Source organism: Eurytemora carolleeae, unplaced genomic scaffold, assembly GCF_000591075.1.
Source record: "Eurytemora carolleeae unplaced genomic scaffold, Eaff_2.0 scaffold197, whole genome shotgun sequence".
Lineage (NCBI taxonomy): Eukaryota > Metazoa > Arthropoda > Copepoda > Calanoida > Temoridae > Eurytemora > Eurytemora carolleeae.
Window position 1 is genome coordinate 303423 of NW_019396181.1, and position 12941 is coordinate 316363.

Here is a 12941-nt window from a genome sequence, read left to right on the forward strand (position 1 = left end):
TAGTTCAATTAGATCTACCAAGTTAAACTAGATATACCTAGTTCAGCTAGATATAACTAGTTTAACTAGATTTACCTAGTTTAACTAGATTCACCTAGTTCAGCTAGATATAACTAGTTTAACTAGATTTACCTAGTTTAACTAGATTCACCTAGTTCAATTAGATCTACCACGTTCAACTAGATCTATCTAGTTCAACTAGACCTACCTAGTCTAACTACTTGGCTCACACCGATTTCAACTGGTATGAAATTGACTTTGAACGCTTGGCCGTTGATTTTAACTCATTAACTCACTTGTACTTTTTTGTAGGCACTTGTTTTCAGCAAGTAATTGTCTAAGTTCTGTTTCACAGTGGGCTTACAAAGTTTCTGATACATGATTAAAGTCAGGATTCAGTAGTACAGCCAGACATTGTTAAACATCTGTAATGTTTCCTGTCCGCTTTGAAACATTTTCCTTTCCTTTTCATGAGTTTATGGTTGCAGTTAAAGTTTTATTCTTTGTGGGTCAATCATCAATAATGAAATTATCTAATTTACACGCAAGGATTTTAAAAACTCTTGGTTTAATTTTTATGTTGCATTTACTTTGTGTGATCTTGCAACACAGAGGAATTGTGTCTCATATTTTATAATCCCTATATCTTCACAACCTGATGGTGTAAACCTTTGATATTTCATACTTTTTTGTACCAACATAATTCATAGTTTAAGATATCTAAGGTTTCCTACATTTGGTTGCAAATTTATAGGGATTAGAAAATCAGAATGTGTGGCAAAGACTTAATTCCTTTGTAAATATAAAAAAGTTACAAAATTGTAATTAATTGAGTCAATTTGTTTATACAGCTGAAGCTTTACAGTAACATTTCCAATAAGAAATATTGTTTCATATTTTTGAATATTTTGAATATAGTTTCTTGCCTGCAGCACTAAGAGCAGAGCACACATAGTATCCTTGATCTTCCTCCCTTACTCCGTTTATACTCAGGCTTCCATCCTAGATTTTATTAGTTATTTAGTTATTTAATTGATTTTTTAATCGATTAATTGATTGATCTAAAATATTTCTTTCTTACTCCGTTTATACTCAGGCTTCCATCCCAGATTTTATTTAGTTATTTAACTTATTTTTAATTGATTCATTGATTGCTTGATCTATTAATTGATTTATTGATTTTTCTTCCTCTCTTAAAATGTTTATTGTTAGGGTTCCTTCCTAGATTTGATCTATTTATTCAATTTATTTATTGGTTGATCGATTTATTGATTGAGTTGTTGAGTTGATAAATTGATCTATTGAATTGAATAATTGATTTATTGAGTAAGCTAATAGAGTTGATAAATTGATCTGTTGAATTGAATAATTGATTTATTGTGTAAGTATTAGATTTGATTAATTGATCCTCAACGTAAACGCAATTCGTTTAATTGATAAAGATAGATAGATGGATAGATAGATAGGTATATAGATTGATAGATAGATAGATAAATAGATTTATAGACAGATAGACAGATAAACGGATAGACAGATAGATAGACAGATAAACGGATACACAGATAAACGGATAGACAGATAAACGGATACACAGATAAACGGATACACAGATAAACGGATAGACAGAAAGATAGATAGATGTCTCTGGATAATAAATTGTGGGTAACTGAGCCATGTAAAGACTCCCTAATGAAGTTGGCTTGAGTCCTTCTGTGTTGGCACTAGGAGACAAGAGACTAGAACTTGAAAACTTAAAGATTATCATATTTTAAGATTTATTTATCTTTAATGCGACAAAAAAAATAATTTATATTGTGTTTTTGTTAAAAATTATGATTAAAATTATCAAGGAATTGAGTCTTTTCCACAAACTCAAATCCTCTAATCATAATATCTTCGCAACCTGATGGTGTAAAATTTTGATTTTTAAAACTTAGATTATTTATGTAACAGAATTCATAGTTTGAAATATCTAAGGTCTACGACATTGGGTTGCGAAGAAAAGGTGATTAGAAAATCAGAGTTTGTGGCAAAAACTTTCACGAGAGACCGAAATAAAGTGCTTGATTGTAGAAATTCACACACATTAGAGATTCAGTATCATAGCAAAGTAAAAAATGAAAAAAACTTTATTTTTTTAAAAAGAGCATCTAACCACATTGAGGTTGGTTTTTAATCAAAGAAATGTTAATTAAGAGAAAAGTCAAAACTAAAAATAATAGTTTTATCAGTGGAAAAATTTAACATTTAATTCCGAGATTAGATAAGGCCGACCCTTTATGTTTTAAAGTTTTTCCTCTCTTATTCTAAAGATCTGCAATCTTAGTCCTTCTTCATTTAGAGTTCTTACTAGCTTTTGCTTTATAACAATCTTTCCGCAGAGACGAATTATATTTTAATATGATTGAAAATTTAACTTTTGGTCGGTTTTTGTCGTTTTTATCTGACCCTGACTCTGACCCTGACCCTGACCCTGACCCTGACCCTCATCCTGACCCTGACCCTGACCCTGACCCTGACTCTGACCCTAACCCTGACCCTGGTCTTGACCCTGACCTGATCGACATTGAAGATTCCATGACTGGTCCCGGGGAACATCAGATTTTGATCTCCCTGAAAAAAAAGTAAATAATGATGTTGATAATATTAATTATAATAATAATAACTAGCTGAAGGCCCGGCGTTGCCCGTGGAAAAAAACATTTTTTTTTAAAAATCAATTTTTTTCTAGCCTATAACACCCTCCAACCACCCATGAGTGTCCACACAAAAATTCAGCCCAATCGGTCCAGCTGTTTGGCCGGCTATGCGCAACACATATATGATATGAATGTCGTGTTTTATTATATATATATAATAATAAACGTCAAAACGGCTGAACAAATCGAGTCCAAATTTTCTGTGGGACCTTACATGACCCCAGGGAAAGTTTATGGATGCTCTATATTACAAAAATTTGTGTCTAAACTTTTTTTTATTATTGTCTTATATTGTAAAAAGAGAAGATGCTCACAGACAGCGCCACAATTAAAATTTGAAACAGAAGATGGGCACGAAGCGCCCTAATAATAATGATAATAAAAATAATATTGGTAGTTATATTGTACCCAGTTCTACAATAAGTATGTAACTTTTCCTTGGACAAAAGACAACTTTAACTATTACAATACCAGGGAAACTTTCCTAAAGGAATTTAGAATTGATAGACCAGAGTGCTAGGGGAGGAAAGGTGGAGGGGGAGGATGGATATGGGGAGTAGGGGTGGGGGTGGGAGGAAGGAAACAGAAAATTTAACGAGTAGGAATTGGAAAAGTTTGATTTGAACAAAAAAGATAACAAGACATGAGCGTGTCGAGAACTACAAATGACTGTAAAGGTTGGAAACTAGATCTACTCAAGAGAGAGAACACTGGATGTCTGAATATATATTTGTGTACAATGTGTATAGTAAAGTACAAAGAGGGAGTTGACAGGAACTGGTCAACTTCCACGTAAACATAAACAGGGAAAAATATGATAAATATATATGAATAAACTGGTCCTCCACATGACTTTATTTCCTTTTTTTGATTTTAAAACCTCGAGAAAAAGTCTTTCTTTGTCACAAACTATTACAATGCAACTATTGCAAATTTTTGACGCGTTTCAATTCCATTTTTATATAAATCCATAATTTGAGAAATACCAACAATTCAAAACAAATAAGATTTTCAGGCACTAATTTTTGCATGGATATTCAGGCACTAATTTTTGCATCGATGTTGCGGGTCTTGAAACCTTGATCTTGATATCTAATGTCAACACTTTTGAAATTGAGGATAAATGTTTGATCCGACAATTAAAGTTTTTCCTGGGATCAGGGGTATAACAATCACGGAATATCGAGGAGGAGTTAGAATTAGATTCAAATCAATGCCCGGAAATTGTAAAGGTTATACTCCATATTCTATACTCTATACTCTATACTCTATGGCAAGGTGCATGATTTATATATTCTGTACTCTTGAGTGGCAGGGTTCATGCTTTATATATTCTGTACTCTCAGGTTGCAAGGTACATGCTCTATATATTCTGTACTCTCAGGTTGCAAGGTACATGCTTTATATATTCTGTACTCTCAGGTTGCAAGGTACATGCTCTATATATTCTGTACTCTCAGGTTGCAAGGTAGATGCTTTATATATTCTGTACTCTCAGGTTGCAAGGTAAATGCTCTATATATTCTGTACTCTCAGGTTGCAAGGTACATGCTTTATATATTCTGTACTCTCAGGTTGCATGGTACATGCTCTATATATTCTGTACTCTCAGGTTGCAAGGTAGATGCTTTATATATTCTGTACTCTCAGGTGGCAAGGTACATGCTCTATATATTCTGTACTCTCAGGTTGCAAGGTAGATGCTTTATATATTCTGTACTCTCAGGTGGCAAGGTACATGCTCTATATATTCTGTACTCTCAGGTTGCAAGGTACATGCTCTATATATTCTGTACTCTCAGGTTGCAAGGTACATGCTCTATATATTCTGTACTCTCAGGTTGCAAGGTAGATGCTTTATATATTCTGTACTCTCAGGTGGCAAGGTACATGCTCTATATGTTCTATACTTTCAGGTGACAAGGTGTATGCTCTATGTATTCAATACTTTCAGGTTACAAGGTACAATGTTGGGAAATAGGATTTAAAAGAGCTGTGAGGATTAGAATTAGCTTTGTAGAAAACTGGTCAACTAAAGTATTGGTTCCAGGGTTTATTTTAGAAACAATTTAAATTAAAGTTGAGGGTTAGGGCCTGGGTGGTTTGAGAAGAATAAAGTTTTATCAAACTAAAAACTAGTGGCTAGTGGTGAAAACTTTTAAAAATTCCCCCTGATGATGTAAATGTTCAAAGCAAGTTTTTAACCAACTCTTCCTCCCCTCTTCTCATCTCTTCTTCCCCCCCCCCTCCTCCTTCTTCTTAGTACTGGTTTATCAGTAAACTTGGTTTAAACTGTTGAAAATCTTCTTGATCTTCATCTCTGTGTAATTTCCTATTCAGAAGGGAATACAAGGAAGTAGAGGGGGAAGGTCGGGTCACGTGATCACGAGGGGGGGGGGAGGCACGTGAGAGGGGGTAGTACTAAGAATGTAATAATAAGGAGAAGGAGGGAGGGGGAAATTGAAAAGAAATCTCAATATCGAATATTTCTGATAAAATCTTCAATTATTATTTCTGGTGCAGTAGATTGGTATATATCCGTCTTCCTAGTTAAACTTTGCTTCACAGTTTCATTCAACTTTATTCTTTGAACACATGGAATTATGTCCATTGAACATTTGGACCTTTGTTCTTTGAACTCTTGAACCTTTGTCCTACCCTACATCCCTTGCCCTACCCTACATCCCTTGCCCTGACCTACACCCCTTGTCCTACCCTACACCCCTTGTCCTTCCCTACACCCCTTGTCCTACCCTACACCCCTTGTCCTTCCCTTCACCCCTTGTCCTACCCTACACCCCTTGTCCTACCCTACACCCCTTGTCCTACCCTACACCCCTTGTCCTATCCTACACCCTTTGTCCTGACCTACACCCTTGTCCTGACCTACATCCCTTGTCCTGACCTACACCCGTTGTCCTACCCTACACCCCCTGTCATAATCTACACCCTTTTGCCTACCTGCATCCATAGTCCTACCATAGAACCCTGGTCCTACACCCTATATCCTACCTCTTTAGTCCAGAATATAGTAGGATGAGGACTACCAGCTGCTTGACAGTAGAATACTGCTAGTCCGTTCAAACCAACTTTCACAGGTTCTGGTCGAACCAGGAAAAGAGGTTCAGCTGAAAAAATAAAAGATTTCAAAATATGAGGCAGAGTTTAAAGAATTTAAACCGCGTCGCTGACCCGCAAAAAATCGGTTCCAATTGAGCGCTGCACTGGCTCAAATATAGAAACAATGAATATAATTTTAAGTGGAATCAACCATGTCTGAGCCACGTCTCGTATTTGAAATGCGGCTTAAATTCTTTAAATTCTGCCTCTTTTAATTTTTCAAAATAAAATCTAATATCTTAGGTAAATTTTCAAAAAAATAATATTATTTACTAATTTTCCTCAATATTTTAGTAAAAAATCTATTAAACGTTTCTTATATTAATTAATAACAAATAATCATGCATTTAATTATGTTCTCAAACTTTAATTGATATTTAAGATTTTCCGAAATGTGTAAAAACTGTCAAAAACCTTTTTTTGCTTAAAAAAAACAAAAAAACAATGTAGCCATTTTGAAAAAATATAAGAATGTCATGCAAGTACTTTTGAGCAAAAATATGAGAAAAAAAAGGAAAAAAATTTAACGAATCAAAAAATCGTCAATAATTGAATTTCAGAATTAAATTTTCTTGAATTTGTTCAAATAAAATCAAAATATTTTTATGAATTATTCAACCGGCGCGCGCGCGTGTATCTGATATAGAATTGATTTAATTACCGGAGAAATTAGTGTAATTAACCCTGGATAATTACATACATGATAATTATACAGCGTATTATCATGGATAATGATTAATAATAATATTCTATATTATTGGAAGTAATGAACTGAAGCATGCAATGTAGATCAGATTCTTCAAAGAAATTTAAAGGGAGTAGTTCCGTAGAAACAATCTTTAATGAAACTGTAGACGTTTTATAAGAAATGTCTTACCATGTACAATAAGAGAGACTGAGCCAGTAACAGACCCTACTGTATTTTCTGCAGTACAATAGTATACTCCTTCATCAGAGGCCAGTACAGAATATATATGCAGGTTGTCCTCTCTACAGTACATACATTACAACTTCAGTAAAAGAAATACCTGTAGCATTTCACAATTGAAATACAAATTTTGACCAATAATTTCCATTCTTTCACCTAAATTTTTTTTAGTCCAACTTTTTTTTCAAATTTTAAATTTGATTGGAAAAAAATATGTCTCTTTAAGAAGAAAAACAATGAATTTTTATGAAATATTTTGTCTGAAATCTTGTCAGACATATTGAGAGAAATGTTTTCAGAACTGTTGTAAGAAATGTTGTCTGAAATGTATTCTAAAATTGTTGTCTGAAATGTTGTTTAAACTTTTGTCTGAAATGTATTCTAAAATGTTGTCTGAAATTTTGACTGAAATGTTGTCAGAACTGTTGTCTGAAATGTTGTCTGAAATAATGTCTAAAAATTGTCTGAAATAATGTCTAAAAAATGTCTGAAATGTTGTCTGACATGTTGTCTTGTATATATTCCTGTCAGTAACAGCTCTAGTCTCTAATTGGTCTCCTTCCTCTCGTCTCCAGGATACTCGGGGGGTTGGATCACCCTCAACCTAATATATAGATATATCTAGATCAAGGTTGTATAATAAGGTTATATACTCTCAATGCGCTACAATGTACGGAAAATGTCATCTCCATAGCATAGATAAATAGAATCCGCATATGATGTCACTCTCGCTTCTATAATTAGGGACGTCATATTACAGATTGTATTAATCTATGCAAAGGAGACGACATTTTCCGTACAATAGAGCGCATTGAGAGTAAGCAACCTTATTATACAACCTTGATCTATATATTTATATCTATATATTTATAGATAAAATAGATAAAAATGTAGATACAGATTTAGATAAACATGTTATTGATCAGGGTACGTTCCAAGAAGGGTGATTAGGGATTTATGAATTTATATTTTAAGTTTTTGTTAAATTATATTTTTCAATTAGAAACCTTATTTCTGTTTAAAAAAGGGTCCTTCTTTAGTCAATCAATTGTGTAAAATAAAAAATCTGAGTAGTTACGAGGTAGATTGCCCCAAGGATGTAATGCAAGGAAATTTATTTCAGAAGAGTACGCATCTTTTGTACTGCAGTGTACTGTCTCTGGGCGGTAATGTAAACACAAGACGGATGTCGAAGCCTCACATTGGATCCATCTTTCACATAAAAAAATCAATGAAATATTTTGGTCAGAGGAAACTATATTATGTGAATTATCAAAATTATCAAAATGTAATGCTTTTATCCGCCTCGGATACTAAACGAACACTGATGCATCTATTCTTGTTCACAAATTCCGCCCAGAGAGAACTGGTTTCCTTGCATTACAACCTTGGATTGCCCTACCTGGCATCTAAGATAATGTGAGTAGTTACGAGGTAGATTGCCTTACCTGGCATCTAAGATTAACATCCTCTCCTTCCTTGACGTTCAGATCCTGTGGATCTGCCGTAAAATACGGTTTCACTGAAAATACATATTTTGTAAAATGTTTCCTTATTTTTGTCTTTTTTATTATTTCATATTACATTAGAACATCAATTATTGGGGGAACTTTAACATAATCCCCCTGGTACCATGATAATTATTCCCCCTTTCCTCGCCTTTATTAAGATAACAAACCTGCTCGCCTTTAATCATTAATATTAATTTGCGTTACAAAGGTAAAAAACGTTTTTTTTTGTGTTACGTGTTATATCTATATATGCAACTGCCTTGTGTATACGGGATACGGGACATTATATTTATTTATGAGAAATAATATCCCAGAAGATTTTCAAATTACAGAAAAATACACTGGATTTTAATTCTCTCAAAATGGAATAAAATATCTATTTCTATTTCCAGTTAGATTACTTCATTTAATTTTTTTAAGGGTTTGTCATTTTAATTTTTCTATTTAAAACGTTGAATAGACAAAAAATCAATCCTTTTAATTGACTAATGCAAGGAAAACAATTGGCCAATTGGCCAATTAAAAAAAAAATACCAAAATTTACAATAACAAAAACAACATGGTTTCTGGTAAAAATGAGATTGACCTGCCACTAATAACTTAAAAAGTTTGCAAAATATCATTATGACCCAAAGTTATTTTTAATTGCTAAATAATGCATTTAAAGAACTTTTTGAATATTTTCGAAATGAGAGGACGCGAAGCGCAGTGATTTCTGATTAGTTTGTTTGTAAAATATTCAGGTTCTAGAATATTTCCTGGAACTACTCACACAAACTTCATCAAGATTAAACTATTCACCATAGATTAGAATTAGAATAATTAAATATTTTCTTTTGAACCTTTCAATAAAGCCACCCTCCTCTAACCCCCCCCCCCCCATCTAATTGTCTTATTTCTATGCGGGTATCTAAGGTTCCAGTATTATAATAAGCTATTTGAAATGATCATTACGAAATCAATTTAAAATATTTCTGGGAGAAAATGCTAGTAAGAAAATGCAAGGTATGATTTCTGAATACAAATGCTTTGATAAAAAAGGTGTAAGATATATATGCACACATTTTGTACGTTTTATCGAACAATCTCATTTCCGAATTTTAAATATTTTGAGCGAAATGATGAACACAATGAACTGAAAACTTTAGAAGGGGATATCCTTAATCCCAATCGGTTTATTGATCTGGAGATTAATAACAAGAAAAAGAGGAGATCAAGCATTGATCTCGATATCCATCATTCTAAAGTTTTCAGCTCAGAAGTTGAAAATACCTATGTTAATTAGATATAACAAGCAAAATGTTAGTTTTTTTTTTAGGTTTAACTGTAGGGGACGTTCAGGAAAATTCATAAATTTAAGTGAAATAGGAAAATTTTAATGTATCAAAAATAAAAATAAAATGATTTTTTAGGACACATTTTTATCAACCACAATCCTCCATACGCTATGTATCCAATAAAGTTTTGATAAATAAAAAAGTTATTCTAGAAGTAACCCCTGTATTTCCGATCAGAATTATTCTTCAAATATAAAAAGAACTTTTCAATTTCCTTCTTTCCCAATTCTCTGTATAATAAAAGGGGAAATAAAATAAAATTGGGAAAAAGATCAAATCAGTTTCATTCAGAACATAATAAGATTCAAGATTTAGGATTCAAGATTTAGGATTCAAGACTTAGGATTCAAGATTCAAAATTTAGAATTCAAGATTTATTATTCAAGATTTAGGATTTAAGATTCAAGATTTAGGATTCAAGATTTAGGATTCAAGATTTAGGATTCAAGATTTAGGCAAGATTTAGGATTCAAGATTTAGGATTCAAGATTTAGGATTCAAGATTTAGGATTCAAGATTTAGGATTCAAGATTCAAGATTTAGGATTCAAGATTTAGGATTCAAGATTTTGGATTCAAGATTTAGGATTCAAGATTCAAGATTTAGGATTCAAGATTTAGGATTCAAGATTCAAGATTCAAGACTGAGGATTCATGATTTAGGATTCAAGATTCAAGATTTAGAATTCAAGATTTAGGATTAAAGATTTAGGATTCAAGATTTGGGATTCAAGATTTAGGATTCAAGATTTAGGATTCAAGATTTAGGATTCAAGATTAAGGATTCAAGATTCAAGATTCAAGATTCAAGTTTCAAGATTCAAAATTCAAGATTCAAATTTCAAGATTTAAGATTTAGGATTCAAGATTCAAGATTTAGGATTCAATATTTAGGATTCAAGATTTAAGATTCAGGATTCAAGATTCAAGATTTAGGATTCAAGATTTAGGATTCAAGATTCAAGATTCAAGATTCAAAGTTCAAGATTTAAAATTCAAGATTCAAGATTCAAGATTTAAGGTTTAGGATTCAAGATTCAGGATTCAAGATTTAAATTCAAGATTCAAGATTCAAGATTCAAGATTCAAGATTCAAGATTCAAGATTCAAGATTTAATTTTGACTTTTTTATTTATTTTTTTAAAAAATTATTTTTTAACTTGTTTATTTTGTGTTTATGTTTTTGATTTACCGTGAACTGAGAGAACAGCTACATCAGATTTTCTAGACCCAGCTATATTCTCCGCCTAAAATATTAGGTTTTATTTTGTAAAATTCTTAAATAATGTTTTTTTGTTGCCAAATATATAAAATTAAATCTTACGAATAAAGAATTAAGATAATCTCCAAGGTTTAACGCCAAAATATGCACATAATACTCGAAAAATCTAGTATTTGCTGCAAACTTTTACGTTAATCATATAGAATTTTTTTACATGATTAATTTAAAGTAGGCTCTGCAATTATTGTTATAAAATGTTTATAAAATCTATGTCTATGTCATTTAAAACTTTTCAAAATTTAAATTTCAATTCATTTAAACGTGCATTTTTTAAGAGAATTAAAAAAAAAAATTACGTTTTAATTTTTTTTGTACCTGACATATGTATTCTCCAGCATCAGTTTTTTCTACATCTTTTACTATCAAATTCCCTATAAAATAATTCTACCATAACAAATATTTAAAAAAGTTCATGTTCGATTCACAACGGTTCCTTTAAACCCTCATCTGATTGATAATATTCTATTTTTGAAAAGTGTTGAATTCTGATAACATCTCCTTTTTTTCTGAAGCAATTAAAATGCGTAAGTCGCTTTTGTAGAAACAGCAAATAATCATTTTTCAAAAGAGAAAAACACAAATATATAATTTATATTTGAGTTTGATTTTACAAAGGTTTCTGTGACTTTTGAATACAATTTGACCCATTATACATAATTTTATAGCCTTTTTCTGAAATAATTTTTTGTTGGCATATACATTTTGAATATGCAGTATAAAATAAATCTGTAAGTTTAAAGAGTGTTGATTTCGAATAAAAGAAACCGAATGCTTCTCTTTCTGGTTAGTTCGGGGTGAGGGAACCGCTGTGAATATTATATGCAGCTCTATCAATGTAGGGTCACTTAGAGTAACGTTTTCAATTTCTTTAAATTAATAAAATGTACTTTTGACTTTCAATGTACACTCTGTATAAGCTTAGGTTCATTTGAAATATCAATTTTAAAAACTAACATTTCTTTTAAAATTACGAAAAAAATTTTGAAATCGAAATTAAGAACATTTCTTTCAAAATTTCTAACATATCTTTAGAAGTTATGAACAATTTTTATGAAATTACAAGCATTTCTTTTGAATTTACAAACTTTTCTTGCATTTGATATAAATTTCTTTTGAGATATCATTAACTTCTTGTTCATAATTGCTAGGAAAATATTCCTTATTTCTACATGTTTTTGGTAAATCGATAATATGAACAACGTTTAGGTGGTTTTTCAAAAAAAAAATATAGTTAATGAGTAACCATATATATATATCTATATATACTTTGCATGTCTGTTAGATCCAAAAAACCTCAAAACGGTTGAATCGATGAGGACCCATGGCATGAGGACATGGCCTCAGGGAAGTTTTATGAATGATCAAAATTTCAAAAATTAGCCGCCAACAAATTTCGATTTCCATAAAATTTTGAAAATCCACGAAATTTTTAAAGAAAATCCGCAAACTTTTTGTTCGTTTTTGTGTTACAATGTAAGCAAAATGTTCAAATTGAAACAGAAGATGGGCGCAAAGCGCCCAAAAAGTCTAGTATATGTATATTTATATAACTATACCTGAATCTGAAATGTGAAATCGTTTTGAATCCATTTGGCTGAGGGTTGCACCATTTTTCACCCACGTGATACTCGGCTTAGGGTTCGCTTTGGGGGGAGAACATTTCAGAACAGCTGTATCTCCTTGGGCAATTCGTAGGCTCATCGGCATCATTTGGAAGTTCTCACCCATCACTAAAAAATATGAATTTTGTAAGAAACTGATTAAATACTTGATTAACAAATTACAAAAATGTGTCTAAGTGTTAAAAGGTTAATGTTAGGTAAAAAAAATCCAATATCGCATTTGTATTAAAAAGCCTTTTTTGGTAGACCACAATTCTCAAATTCTCTTAATTGTTTATTGGGAAAAAGAAATGTTATTATTTCTGTAAAACTTGAGAAATGTGAAAGAATTTCTATGTTGAAAAGAATTATGAGGTATTGCTGTGTTCACAAACTATTTTCTAAAGAAGAAAAAGTATTTTTATTAAATATCAAGCAGCTCACCTCCATTCCAGGGGGCGGGG

At 31.8% G+C, this 12941-nt stretch overlaps 1 protein-coding gene across 1 annotated transcript in view; it reads right to left on the bottom strand.

Moving 5' to 3' along the window:
* The window catches only part of LOC111697402 (roundabout homolog 2), a 63757-nt gene that overhangs the window by 20545 nt on the left and 30271 nt on the right, over window positions 1-12941 (bottom strand). The window contains exons 7-15 of the mRNA XM_023467414.1: window positions 12433-12606; window positions 11192-11247; window positions 10787-10841; window positions 8196-8269; window positions 7272-7351; window positions 6697-6809; window positions 5712-5827; window positions 2557-2613; window positions 927-1002 (exon numbers count right to left, since the gene is read on the bottom strand). Of these exons, the coding sequence (XP_023323182.1) occupies window positions 927-1002; window positions 2557-2613; window positions 5712-5827; window positions 6697-6809; window positions 7272-7351; window positions 8196-8269; window positions 10787-10841; window positions 11192-11247; window positions 12433-12606 (801 nt within the window). The remainder of the gene's footprint in view (window positions 1-926; window positions 1003-2556; window positions 2614-5711; window positions 5828-6696; window positions 6810-7271; window positions 7352-8195; window positions 8270-10786; window positions 10842-11191; window positions 11248-12432; window positions 12607-12941) is intronic.